General features: G+C 44.1%; 1 protein-coding gene across 8 annotated transcripts in view; it reads right to left on the bottom strand.

Moving 5' to 3' along the window:
• Positions 1-944: 944 nt before the first annotated feature.
• The window catches only part of ZNF512 (zinc finger protein 512), a 149523-nt gene continuing 135686 nt past the window's right edge, over positions 945-14781 (bottom strand). For 7 of the 8 annotated variants that reach the window (XM_029596371.1, XM_029596370.1, XM_029596372.1 and 4 more), the window contains 2 exons: positions 3871-3969; positions 945-3067 (listed from right to left, as the gene is read on the bottom strand). In XM_029596371.1, coding sequence (XP_029452231.1) covers positions 2522-3067; positions 3871-3969 — 645 coding nt within the window. In that variant the 3' untranslated portion in view covers positions 945-2521. Of the gene's footprint in view, positions 3068-3870; positions 3970-8189; positions 8322-14781 lie in introns of all 8 variants that reach the window. The other variant, XR_003855733.1, reaches the window with a different exon arrangement.

Genomic DNA, 14781 nt, shown 5'->3' on the forward strand with positions numbered 1-14781 from the left:
CCCTGCCTCTTCCGCAGGGGTAAGGGTAGGCGGTAAGGTAGCAGGTTAAACGCGCGACAAAACGGCAGGGAAAGATAGCGAAAGTCGGGGCGCGGGTTACGGGATGCTAGGGAATAGCTAATTCGCTCGTTTGCATGCAATATACATGCCGCGTGCGGAAGGGGTTGCCCGGGGATTTTAGGACGCGGTAGGAGTAGGTTAAAGGGGATTCGGGATCGCAGGAAGGGCTAACGCGGCCGGAAAGTGAGTAGAATGCGGGTTAGGAGCGGGGTAAACGCGGCCGCACTTTACTGGATAGACCTGATAGACAGGAAGTTTGATTTCCCTCAAATTCTTTTTTTTTTTTTTTTTAAACATATAGAGATTAATCAATACTTGCTTGATCCTGGAAATAATCAGGAGAAAGAAAAATCACCACAGTGTGGAAAACAGAGAAAGCTAGAGAACCGCAGGTTCAACTGCCTGCCTCTAGGGGGAGTACCCAAAAAAAAAAAAAAAAAAAAATCGGGTCAGGAGCTTCAGGGAGCTCCGATAAAGAAACCGGAGAAAAACCCAAAATGGCCACTGTCCCCGCGGTTTGACAGCCCGGGAACGGCAGGGGAAAACGTTTGGCCGGGTCCCGGAGGGCAGTGGGACCTCGGAGGAACCCCCCCCCCCCCCCCCGGTAGGCAGCGTGAACAGAGCCCCTCCCGCGAATGCCTGACCGAGGCATCCCCGCAGTCTAAACACATCAGAGATCGGTGACATGGCTGCTGGGTGGGGGAGGGGCAGCACTAAGATAAGCTGAGCTGCCAGTGCTGAAGGAGCGGAGGCACAGAATGAACTGTGCACACTCAATTCACTCTCTCAAGCTGCAAAAGTAAGTAAGGCGGGCAGGAGCCTTCTGTTAATGTTATCAGGGACTCCTCTAGGTAAAATCACCTTTTATTTAGTCTTTGGTTTGTTTTTTTTTACAAATGTCCCTGTCAGCAGCTACACAAACATGGATACCAATGAAGGGAGAGCAGTACAGAAGAGAAGGAGAGAGGGAGCTGAACAGGGGGAGTGACTGGCACCACCAATTTTCACCCCTGCAGCAGAGGATCACCAGGAAAAGGGAGCCTAGGCTATATAAAACAAGGGGCCAAGCCACCCTAGGCCCCCGCAAGAGTGAGGAGACAGGGACTGTCTCCTGTGAAAGATCCAGAGTTCACACTTTTTTTTTTTTTTTTTAAACAATAACTCAGAAGTACTTGCTTGATCCAAACACGATAGACACACAGAAGGAAAAAACGCCCAGAAGGGACAAGTAGAAGTGAACAGGGAACCACAGGGTGAGCTGTTCCACCTGCTGGAGACAGACAAATACTGAAGGGCTACAGGGTAGGCTCTGTACTCATATAGGATACCCTTTCAGTTTTGGTCTGTCTCCACCTGCTGGAAAGGAGGCTCAACCCATGGTCTGGACTGATCCAGGTACGTACAGGGAACACGTGGCATTTCGAGCATGTGAAATAAGAGAAGGCAGCTGAGTGAAGGATTCCACCCCTTCCGGAGGCCCGGGAGAGACAGCAGGCTAGTGCTGAAGAACAGCTTGTAAAAGTAAGGGCTGGTTTATTTATCGTTGCTATCTATTTTTTTTTTTTAAACACAGCCAGCGAACAGGGGCAAAGAAAAAACTTCCCTGAATTAAAACAGCACCCTCCAGAGGAAAGGTATCGCGTCTGGGATGAAGGGGGGGGGGGGGGGGGGGGAGTGACCGACCCACCGATTAATACTCCCCCCCAACTCACCGGGCAGTAACACTATCTCCGGGAAAGAATGGCATTAGGGTACTGCCCTGCCCTGCCTGCCCTTTAGGATGCTCACAAGTTGCTGACGGTATTTTTAACCTTAACTTTTTTAATCTTTTTTTTTTGTTTTGAAATCAGATTGATCTAGCCAAAGGAATATCCCAAAAATCAAACCTGTTAACCCAGGTAGCAAATAATTTGACAAGGATCAGGACCGTAGATTATGCTCCCTTTCATCTGCTGGAGTCAGAGATATACTGAAGGATCACAGGTAGCACACCAGGTTATCTAGGGGGTGCTTTTCAGCTTTTCTCTGACTCCATCTGCTGGAAGGGAGGCATAACCCAACAGTCTGGACTGATCCTGGTACGTACAGGGAAGGATAATTTGACTATATATTACCAAATTCTTAGCATGGCTGGGATGGAAGCTAGAGTTGTGTAGATATTTGGGACAGTCTGTGGGGTATTTTTGTTAGATTGCAGTTTCTATGTGATCTTCTTTTGAACTTCTGGTGTTTAAGAAGTTGATCTTAACAGTAGAGTGTTCCATGTTGAGCTATATGGAGTGTAGCAGTTGTTGAAGTCCTTGTGAAACTTGTTAAATGAGTATTCACTTTCTGTCAAGTTGAGGAATGTCATCTATGTATTGGAATTATGTTAAAGGTTTAAATAGTTGCTATTAAAAAAAGGTACTCATCCAGGTTACCCATAAAGATGATGGCATATGAGGATGCGTTCCCCACTTCATTATTCCTGGTTCCGAATTACACTACCACCTGCCCTGGGTTTCTCCTTTCCTTCATTATACTGGTTTCTGTGCTGCTTTGTGTGAGGTTTAGATTTCAGTGCTAAGGTCTCCGACCTTGTGCTTCTTTGTCTGAACTTGTGAATTCTTGGGTTCTGTGCTGTGGTGATCACTGGTTTTAGAATGGTGGCTGTGGAAGTCTCAGGTTTTGGTACTGTACTTTTGGAAGTTTCTGGTTTCATCACTGTGGCTTTTGGAACTGGCTCTTTCCCCTTTCCTAGTTCTTCTTTCTCTCTCACCCCAATACTTTTGCACATGCTGCTGCTTTCAGGCAGCTGCACTCTCACACCCATCCTACTCCGATTACTTCTGCTTCTGTTTGGAGTTTTATTTATAGAATGATTTTCCATTAGTTTTCCAGTACTTTTAGTTTGTCTGTTCTGAGCGGCTGGCTTGTTCTTTCTTGTCTTATATTTAGCAACTTTCTTTTGCATCTCGATCAGTTTTTCAAAACTTTTGGTTGATTTAGGGTTTACGACAAACCATTCCTGCATGGAAAAAAAATATCAGGTGGTTAAAAAAAGTTTCCATTTCAAGAAGACGTACCTCACCTCTACCATTTCAAAACGGCGCCATCTCACCTCTACCAGAAGACGAGCCATTTCTGTGGCTGGCCCCACACTTTGGAACTCCCTCCCGCCCTGTCTCAGAAATGAATCCTCCACCCAAGTATTCAAAAAATAACTCAAAACTTGGCCCTTCAGAAAAGCCTTCCCGCCAGATACATAGCCCTCTTGGGCTCAACTCTGCCTCTAAAATGAAACCCCCCTTAACCTCTTTTACCTACCCAATCTAACCCACCCAGCAGCCCCCCCGTATTTAATTATTTAAATGTATATACCCCACACTCCATCCCCCTCCCCCCTTCCTCCCATTGCCACATATTAAATGCTATCTCTCAAAAATATTACCTCCAATTAACCACTCTAAGACTCTATATAGATCGTTATCTATAACCTATATTCCCAAGTTACAAAGTTGTAATGTTATAATATAAATTTATCTCTTTAACTATTATACAAGTTACCATGTTACATTGTAAAATAAGCAGACCTTGCCTTATTTGTTCAGTTATATGTAAACCGATGTGATATTTCGATCGAATGTCGGTATATAAAAGCTAATAAATAAGACATGAGAGAAAAAAATAGTATATATATATGGTATTACTTAAATTAGATCACCAGAAAAGTGGGGGTAAAGAAAGGCCCTGGAGGAAGGGGATATGGGAAGTCTTTCCTTACTTGAAGATATGAGTTCAGTTCAGAAGCCTAGAGGGGATCCCCCTTACCTCAGAATGCACAGTGTTGATATGATATTTGACTCCACTCTCGGACACAAATTCCTTTTCACAGAGCAAACACATATATTTCCCACTGATGAAATCTCCCTGTTATTCATTATAAAAAAAAAAAAAAAAAAAAGACACAAATGTGTCACAAAAGATGTATTATACTTATAAAATGTTTTAAAAAAACATGAATTCCTGTAATAAACTGATAGATAACATACAAAGTGATGAGAAGAAATAGAACTAGACTTCATTAATTACCCAACTGGTCAACTCTGACAAATCTCAGTAATAGACATTTATTTAATTTAGGTTTTCTGTAAACTTAGAGGCAGATCTTCAAACGAACAGCAGGCGCAAACAAAAGTACGCTGGATTTTATAAGATACGCGCAGTTTTCTCTCAACCTAGCTTGATGGACTCTCTACCTGGGTAACCATCAAGCTAGGTGGAGAGAACACTGCCCAAATCTCATCTTGGAGTGAGTTTCCTCACTCCGAAGGTCATCAAGTCTTCACAAGAGACCAGTGTTCTGTTCGTATGTATCACATAGAATGTCAAAGTGGCCCCTAACCCCCTACACTCATACCTTAAACCCCACCTCGAGTTACTAGGTGGGCCTACCATAGGGATACAAATACCTACCTATGGGGATGACATTGTGGTCAGGCAGGCGCTCGCTCTCTCACAGCTCTGGACCCTTCAATTCACCTCAAATAGGCCTTACGGGAGACATCACAAAAGGCAATGAAACCTTACCGCACAGTCATGGCAGCTATCGCAGAGCCTAATGCACCTCAAAGAGGTGTAGTTAAAAATCGGCGTTACGGCTGTGCGATAGCTCTTCGCAGACAGGCTAACCCTGCCCACTCTCCGCCCCTAACTGCTCCTATTTTCTGAATTTGCATCACACCATACGATATGGTGCTATCGCATGCGTTAAACACGTTTTCGCATGCGGTAAGCCCTTAATGCATGCGAAAACGCCTTATCGCATTTTGATAAATGACCCCCTTAGATTGTAAGCCTTCTGGGGATAGGGAAAATACCAACAGTACCTGAATGTAATCTACTTTGAAGCGCTGAAAAAAAGTGCGAAAAGCTGAATATAAATCTAAATAAATAAAAATAAATCTTGCCCCTGAAACAAGAGAGAGCCACTACCTGCGCCTTCAAGGAGTTAAGGGCCAAACTTTTATTCAGGCTGTCCTGCAAAAATTCAAGAATTAGTGGGATTTTGACCGCCCGAGGGAGTACACCGCTTCCAGACCTGCACATGTGCTAGGGACGTAGAGAATTTCTGAGCGCGGAGTAAGGTGACAATTACTGCTGCAGAATATCCTTGCTTTATCAGACGAGCCCTCTCAAGGGTCAGACCGTAAGACAGAATTGAGTCGGATCCTCGTGAAAGGCCGGTCCCTCGCCTGGATCCAGACGCTCTCTGCTTAGAAAGTCTACTCTGACGTTGTCTTTTCCTGCGATGTGGGAGGCTGAAAACATCTATAGATATATTTCCGCCCATTCCATAATGAGGCTTGTCTCCTGTGACACTTGCTGGCTCTTTGTTCCACCCTAGCGGTTGATGTAGGCTATCGTCATTGCGTTGTCCGACATCATATGGACCGCTCGACCCTGAAGTCTGTGGCTGAATTGTAGACATGCCAATCTGACTGCCCGGGCTTGCAAGTGGTTGATGTTCCAGAGGGCCTCTTCTTCGGTCCAACGTCCCTGGGCCGGAGACTCGTATCTATCGTGAGGACATAATTCTCAAATTTCACTATTTTCGGGTTAAGGAGGAAGTCCTCAAACATGCCAGATCGCATCCTCAGTGGAAGTGGCAAGACCACGAGATTTCTATTTATAATAATTTGGCCCCCTCCACTCTACAAAAAAGATACAAGCTTCGAAGTGGCCATCGCTCTGCGAAATGAGGAGACATGCTACCGATGGGCATTTCCTTTTGCCCTCATATTCCAGCGCAAGGGAATCACCTACCGAATGAGAACACCAGATGAAGCTGCCGAGTGCTTCCGACAAGCGGGTTTGGATGTTACCTTCAAAATTGACCCTCAACAACATCGTGCTCCACCCGCGGACAACACCCCCAGATGGCGGAGACCGGGACCAGGCCGTGGTCGCCTCCGCAGACAGCAAACCTGGAAGGGTGAACTACCAGTTGAAAAAGGCTGAAGGACTAGCACGAGAGTACAGATCATCCTTATGTATATGTCTGGAAGAGTGGTATATCGGCTTTTGACTTTTTCTAATTGATACTGTGAAGTAGAATCTCTGTCTTAATTTGCTTCATTTGCTACATCTTACAAATGACTGGGCAGTTATATGGCATGGCAAAAAATACCTCATGGCAATACTGTTTTACTGTTTAGGGAAAGGGAGCAGTCGATTGGGGGCTACAGGCGTTGCATAGTATGCACCCCAAGGTTCCGATTCGCGATGGGTGGTTAGCGAATCAAGTATATATGGGGTTGGAGTTTGGGTACAGATGGAAATGTATCTAAATAATTTTCAGATTCTAGTCTACTGTCCGAAAGCCAGGTATTCATGTTCAGGATTGCACTCTTTCCTGATGCCTTTATCTACCTTTCTCCTAATGGATGTAAGCAGGTCTCAGTGGGGAATTCCTTTTTGTTTTCACCTCTCATGGTTAACTTAGTATCATTAAATGTCAAAAGTCTTAATACCTACAGAAAGCGCTTTCTACTTAGAAAGGAGTTGCAATTGTATAAAGCTGATATAGCGTATATACGAGAGACCCATTTAAAGAGAAGACATGAGCACCTTGTGGTCTGCAGGGGCTACCCTCATGTTTATTTAGCGGCGAGTGGGCCCCAAGCTAAATATTCAGGCACTAGAATTCTGATTTCAGCCCATTTAGTGTTTGAGTATTTATCGCATTTAACAGACCCTTCAGGGAGGTTTGTCCTGCTAAAGATCCGGATGAGCTCTCAAGTCTATATCCTGGTCTCCATCTATGCTCCCAACAGGGAACAGGAAGCCTTCTGGAAGGTAATCCAAGACCTTTTACTGAAACACGCAGAGGGCTCCATAATTCTAGGCGGAGACTTTAATGTCACGCTTTGCCAGGAGCTGGATAACTCCACAGCATCCATGTCCATCTCCCCCAGAGCTAGGAGCCACCTAAGGGGGCTTATGAAGGATTGGCATCTCATGGACGTCTGGTGGAATCGTTTCCCAAAATCTCACTCATACACTTTTTATTCTCCACCTCATAATAGCTTTTCCCGCATTGACTATTTTTTGATAGATAACTTACTGAGTAATCAGGTCCGTGCAGCTGAAATAGAGACCATCATGTGGTCTGATCATACTCCCATACGGTTGGAGGTAGATATGGGTAATAGGGATGCGGGAGACAGATTTTGGAAACTGAATGAGTCCTTAATGCAAGATGCCCGCTTTGTCGAGGACTTGGATTTACAACTCCAGGAATATTTTGCATTAAATCAACACCCTACGGTTACTTCTGGCACCCTTTGGGAGTGCTCAAAGGTGGTAGCACGGGGGTTATTGATCTCTAGGGCAGCGATGTGCAAGCGTAAACGGTTATAGGCCAGAGAGGATATTCTAGCTCAGATCACTCACCTGACCAGGGAACATATGAGAACTCAATCGCATAGTTGTTATCAAAAGTTATTAGCGCTGAAATCTACTCTATATCAGCTAGATAATCAAGTATTACATGCACTGGCTATCACTAAGCAAGTATATTACGAGGGGGGAGATAAGGCAGGCCGCCTCTTGGCACGACAATTGAGAACTAAAATATCCCAAAATAATATTTCTAAAATCAAAGACGATAAAGGGCACATTCTTACAAAATCCTCGGAGATTAGGAATATTTTCTCCGATTTCTATCACACACTATATAGTGCTCAGATGAATATCCAACAGTCTGACATTGTAGACTACCTGAGTGATCTTGATTTACCTTCTCTAACTCCAGAACAACACTACTCTTTGGAGGCCCCTATCACAGCGGAGGAGGTAGTATGTGTCATCAAATCTCTTAAGCTGGGTAAATCACCTGGCCTTGATGGGTTCTCTCTGGGGCCTAATATAAAAAATATGCTACTACAGCGGCAGAACCGCTGGCTCAATTTTATAATGGCCTCCAGAAAGATGGAATTATTGGATCACAGGCAAATGTGGCTGGTATTACAGAGCTCGCCAAGCCTGGGAGGGATCCTACATTATATAGTTCTTTCAGACTGATCGCCCTCATTAATGTCGATCTTAAAATCTTGGCCAGGCTTTTAGCTTTACGACTTAATATCTACCTGGACTAGTTCACTCTGATCAAGTCGGTTTCGTGCCACGGATTATGGCGGCTGACAATATTCGCAAGGTGCTCGACCTCATGTGGTGGGTCCGCAAGGAACAGGAACCGGCGGTGTTACTATCCATCGACGCTGAAAAAGCATTTGATTTAGTTCACTGGCCGTTCTTATTTCTCACTTTGCAAAAACTGGCATTTGGACCCTATTTTATTAAATGGATACAAAAATTTAACTTTTTTTTTTTTTTTTATATATACCGATCTTCTTGCATGGGATACAAATCAAACCGGTTTACAGTGAAACAATAACCTCACCTGAGAGCATTACAGAGAACAAGGACCATCGAAAACTTTGAGTAACATAACGTTAAAAAACTTTGAAAAACATCGAAAACTGAGTAACATAACATTAAAGTTAAATAACATTCGATAACATTATGCAGTTAGGGCTTGGTTGCTATAGGATGAACAGTAGATAGATCAGGTACATAGAACTTGAAGTTGATAGATCAGGTACATTGGACTTGAAATGATACAATGACATGGAGCAAGACCAGAGGAGAGAAGTGGCAATGACCAAGGGTTAAAGAGTGCCTAGCGGATATGCGAGCAAAATACCATATTTGCTGGGGGAAAAAGAATTTGCGGGCAAAAAACCATATTAGCTGGGGGAAAGGACAAGCTATGGTGAGTTGGGTTGGCTAACATGAAGGATCTGGAAACGCTAAGCTAAATAACCATGTTTTGAGTTTTTTCTTGAAGGAAATTGGGCAGGGGTCTTGTCGGAGGTCTGATGGTAGAGTGTTCCATTGCGTAGGCCCTGCCGTAGATAGAGCTCTATTCCTTAGGGATGTTTTAGCTTGGGGGACAACTAGAGTGCCTTGGTAGGCTCTTCTAATCGGTCTGATTGAGTTGTGAGGGCGCAGCTGGAAGGTGAGGTCCATTGGGGCGAGGTTGTGTATGGTTTTGTGCATGATGGTCAGGACTTTGTAGAGAATTCTAAATTTTATAGGGAGCCAGTGGAGGTTGTAGAGGATAGGCGTGATATGGTCACTCTTTTTTGAGTTCGTTAAGATCCTGGTGGCCGAGTTCTGTAACATCTGGAGGGCTTAATAGTGACAGCAGGAAGCCCGAGCAGCAAGGAGTTACAGTAGTCAACTTTGGTGAGGATGATAGATTGTAGAACCAGGCAAAAATCATGTGAGTGCAGAAGGGGTTTTAATTTTTTAAGTACCTGTAATTTGAAAAAACATTCCTTAGTTGTGTTATTTACAAATCTTTTGAGGTTCAGCTGATTGTCTAGGAGCACACCTATATGACCATTCCAAAGCGAGGGTTAAAAGTAAACAATAGTTATGGCCTGGCTTTTGACATTGGATGTGGCACCAGACGAGGGTGCCCTCAGTCGCCCCTGCTTTTTGCTCTTTATCTTGAACCTCTGACTACCAAGATCAGAACATCACCTGATATTCAGGGGGTCAACTTGGGAGGGTCTCATTACACATTATCATTATTTGCTGATGATGTCCTATTAACCTTAACGGATCCAGCACGATCACTGCAGGGAGTGATGAGGGAATTAAATAAGTTCAGTAAGGTTGAAGGTCTCAAGGTGAACTTCGAGAAATCGGAGTTACTTAATATTAATCTGAATCCAACTTTAGTATAGATGTTAAAAGCTGCCGGACCTCTACTCACTAAATTATCTCCCCCTCATTGATAAACTCACTCTGGATATGAGTAGATGGAATAAGAGAAGCTTTTCTTGGTTAAGACGAATTACCATCACTAAGATGACTATCTTACCAAAGCTGCTTTATCTTTTTTCATCATTGCCAGTATATATACCCTCACTGATTCTGCTCAATTGGCAGAGAAAAACATCTTCGACTTCATCAGGAGGTGACGCCCGCCTCGGTTAGCAAGACAGGTACTATTATTTACCAAAATCACAGGGGGGCTTGGGAGTCCCTAATCTATTAGGCTATTATGCAGCATCACAATTGCTAGCAGTTTTAGATATACACCGTAGGGTAGTCCCTAAGTAGTGGGCAATCATAGAACAGCAGATTGTGGGCCCTATGGCTCTGTCAGCTCTTGGCAGCCTCGTGCTACCTGGAGACCAATACAGGCCATTCCCTGGTCACTGGCAGTTACCATACGCGTGTGGGCTAACAATCATTGCCGCCTCATTGGGGAACATAATTTTTTTTTATTAAACAACCCTACTACATAACTTTGCTTACATATCGGTTATCAAACACAATGCCTACAACATTGGCGGGAGATGGGGATCACCACCATTGGTCATATATTATCCCAGGGACAGGTTTTTCGCACAATTTCAACTTGACCACCGTGATTTTTTGGCGTTTGCAAAGTGACCCACTATGTACAGGGCCTGCAGAGGGCCGGATCCCTATGTTTGGGACGGTCATTACTGGAGACCTACTGTTTACATAGTGATAAGCTCAAAGGCTCGATATCTAAAATATATAAATTGTTCTTTCCTATTTTGTCTGAGCCGTGTAAGTTTATCTCCAGGTGGGAATCCGATTTGGGCAGACAACTGGGGACGAAGGCCTGGGGAGAGGTTTTTAATAATGCGAGGAGGTGTTCTACATCAGCCAGTATGCAGGAAAACTGCTATAAGATAATATATAGGTGGTACCTTACTCCAGATAGGCTTCACCGGATTTTCTCCTTCGGTGTCGGACTCCTGCTGGCGGGCATGTGGGGCACGGGGCACGTTTTTGCATATTTGGTAGGAATGTTCCCTAATTAAGAAGCTGTGGGATGAGGTGTTTAAATGGCTAACTACACTTTTGGGAGTTTTACTGGTACCCTCTATTGATACAGCATTATTGCAAGTATTCCCTGATACTGTTAATAAACTACAACAACGGTTTTATATGCAAATGTTTATTGTTACACTTAGTCAGATAGCTCTTCGGTGGAAGTCGCATCAGATTCCGAGACTCCAGGACATTATTGACATACTACATCAATACCATAAGTTGGCTTCCTTAACAGCAACCAAACACAACAGAATGACTTCCTTTTTGAAGATCTGGAAACCCTTCATGGATCATGTTGCCCACTTGTGATCCTCCTGACATTGTATCTTCGTGGAGGCGGTGCAGGGGATACTATGGATGTCAGCCTATTACAATGTTCAAACCACAGTGATGCTAGATAGGCTTGTGCAGATCCGTTAAACTTTGGCAGAACTATGAACCTGGACAATGGCATTGCTGTTCTCTACTGGATTATATCTTGTGACAGTGTGGACTACATTGATATACATGAATCTGTTCTAGTCTTACACTACAAAGAGAGGGGGGGAGGGTAGGGGATGGGGAACGTTTACAATTTTGCGCCGACTGTGTGCTGTCTTGTTATGTGTTCCAACAACTTGTTTACAGTTGTGCACGTTATTGCTTAAAACCTTAATAAAAAACGTAAATTTTAAAAAAAAAATTATATTGCCTTGACAGGGCAGATCAAATTGGTGAGGGGCATGGCATTAAATGTAAAGGATGGAAGAACCAAGCAGGATAAAAATTCTGCAGGAAACAAAATGTACTATGGAATCCTTATGGATAGAAATCCATGTGTGATGGGTGCTACTTGGATCAAAATGAAAGAAACAAACTGTAAAATGCTACCAAAGTTAGAAAGACAAATTTGGCAATAATAATAATGGGAGATTTCAATTACAATTTAATTAGTTCAGTGTCTCATCAGGATATGCAAGAGAGGTTACGTTTTTAGATGCTATAAATGATTGCTTCGTGGAGCAGCTGGTCATATAACTTATGATAAAAGCAGCTACTTTAGATCTACTCCTCAGTGACATATATAACCTGGTACACGAAGTTACTGTGATGGGGCTGCTTAGCAATGGAGATTATTACAATCAAATTTGACATAATTGCTGGAGGGAGCACATTAAGTATTGGATAGCATATGACTTTAATAAAAATGAGATAATGATAGAATAAGGAAATTAGAAAGAAACTAAAAGGTCTCATGGTTAAAAGTTTGTTATGAGTTAGGGACATTGCTTAAAAATACCACCTTGGAAGTCAATATAAAATGCATTAAATGCATTAAAAAAATGTCAAAGGAAGACCAAACGACTGCCAACATGGTTAAATGGCGAGGTGCAAGGGGCAGTTAAAGTCAAAAGGGCATCTTTCAAAACAGTGGACAGTCAACCCAAATGAAGAAAAGAGGCAAGAGCATAAGAACTGGCAAGTTGGATGTAAAAGAGTAGAATAAAAGGTGAAAAGAATTTGAGAAAAAGCTTGCCACAGAAAGAAAAACTAATAAAATCTTTTTCAAATACATTCAAAGTAAAAAGTCTGTAAGGGAGTTAGTTGGGCCACTAGATGAGCAAAGGCTAATAGACATGCTCAGGAAAGACAAGAAAATAGCAGAAAACACAAATTATTTGCCTCGATCTTTACAGAGGAAGCTGTTGGGAGAAATACACACAGCACCTAAACATAATGGGGCAGATCTTTAATATTACGCACGTGGGGTACATTTGTGCGCACTACCCGGCGCGCACAAATGTACTCCTGATTTTATAACATGCGCACTACTGCACGCATGTTATAAAATCCAGGGTCGGCCCGTGCAAGGGGGTGCACACTTGTGCACCTTGCACGCTCCGAGCCCTAGGGGAGGCCCAATGGCTTTTACCGTTCCCTCTAAGGCCACTCCGAAATTGGAGCGGCCTTGGAGGGAACTTTTTTTTTGGTCCCCTCCACCTTTCCCTCCCTTCCCCTATCTAACCCACCCCCCAGCCCTACCTAAATCCCCCCCTACCTTATTTTGTTGAGTTATGCCTGCGCGCCGGCTCGCCATCCCCCGGCACAGGACGCTGTGCAGGAGGATTCTGGTTTGCCTCCGAACCATCCCCGGACCGCCACCACGCCCACAAACTGCCCATTTTTTAAAGCCCCGGGACATACGCGGGTCCCAGGGCTTGGCGCGCGCAGGGGTAGGTTTTTGGGGGTTATGCGCGTAACCCTTTGAAAATCTACCCCAATCTGCTTTGAAGTGCCTGAAAAGAAGAACAGAAATCAAATAAATAAAAATTGGTTCTTACCTGCTAATTTTCGATCCTGTAATACCACAGATCAGTCAAGCAAAGTAGGTTGTGTATCCCTACTAGCAGGTGGAGTCAGAGAGCAAAAACTTTGGGCACTGCCATATATACAAGAGTGCCACCTGCAGTCCCCTCAGTATTGGCCTGTACACCAGCCCACACAAACAACACTAACCGGCGAAGGTTGAAAACCACTGTCCACCACTTCGCCACAAGTAAAAAAAAAAAACAAACCAAAGTAACTGCTATAGAAAATTGCTCCAACAATCATATCTGCAAAAAAGGGAGCTCCTTGAAACACAGCCAAGCCTAGCTAAGACAGTCTTTTGGTATCAGAAGTAAGGGATAGGCCTCTGAACTGATCTGTGGTATTACAGGAACAAAAATTAGCAGGTAAGAACCAATTTTCATTTCCTGAACATACCCAGATCAGTCCAGAGAAGTGGGATGTACCCAAGTCACCTTATACTGGACGGGAACCCAGACCCGCACGCAGAACACACTCAAAGGACGATTCATCAGTAGCCTTAACATCCAGTAGGTAATGCTTAGTGAAAGTGTGTAGAGAGGACCACACAGCCGCCCTACAGATTTCCTGAGGCAACAGTAGTTGACACTCTGCCCAAGACAGAGCCTGGGCTCTGGTGGAATGAGCTCTGAGGCCCAAAGTAACTTAATACCCTTGGGCTATGTATGACAAACAAATGGCTTCTTTAATCCAACGTGAAATGGTCATCTTAGATGCTTTGTCCCCCTGCGCTTTGGACCACCGAAGAGGATGAACAAATGATCGGAACATCTGAAGGCATTAGTAACCTCCAGGTAACTTAATAAGACGCGCTGCACATCCAAAAGATGATGGTCTCTGCCCTGAGAAGGCTCCTGAGACCACTGCGGAAACCCCAGAAGCTCCACAGTCTGATTGACGTGAAAGCGGAAACGACCTTCAGAACAAAGGACGGAACCGTGCACAAAGACACCCTGTCATCGTAAATCAGAAGAAAAGGATCCCGACACGATAACGCCTGTAACTCCGATATCAGACGAGCTGAGCAAATGGCCACCAAAAATACCGTTTGGTTTTTTTTTTTTTTAGAGTCAGATCCTTCAGAGAAGCCCTGCGGATAAGATCGAAAGGGGCGCCACATAGCACACGAAGTACCAGATTCAAACTCCAATCCGGACAGACAGAACAGACGGGAGGCCGCAAATGTTTTACCCCCTTGAGAATAGAGTAATATCTGGGTGAGCTGCAAGCGAACGGCCATTAAATCTGCCCCGCAAGGTACCCAAAGCCGCTACTTGTACCCGAAGGGAATTGAACGCTAAACCCTTAGCGAGCCCCTCCTGCAGAAAGTCCAGCACACAAGAGACATCCACTGATAACAGATCGCAGGAACGCTGGTGACACCATGTCTCAAAAAGCTTCCAGACTCTAATATAGGCCATGAAGGAGAGTGGAAATGGCCTGCTT

This window comes from Rhinatrema bivittatum, chromosome 3 (genome assembly GCF_901001135.1).
Source record: "Rhinatrema bivittatum chromosome 3, aRhiBiv1.1, whole genome shotgun sequence".
NCBI lineage: Eukaryota > Metazoa > Chordata > Amphibia > Gymnophiona > Rhinatrematidae > Rhinatrema > Rhinatrema bivittatum.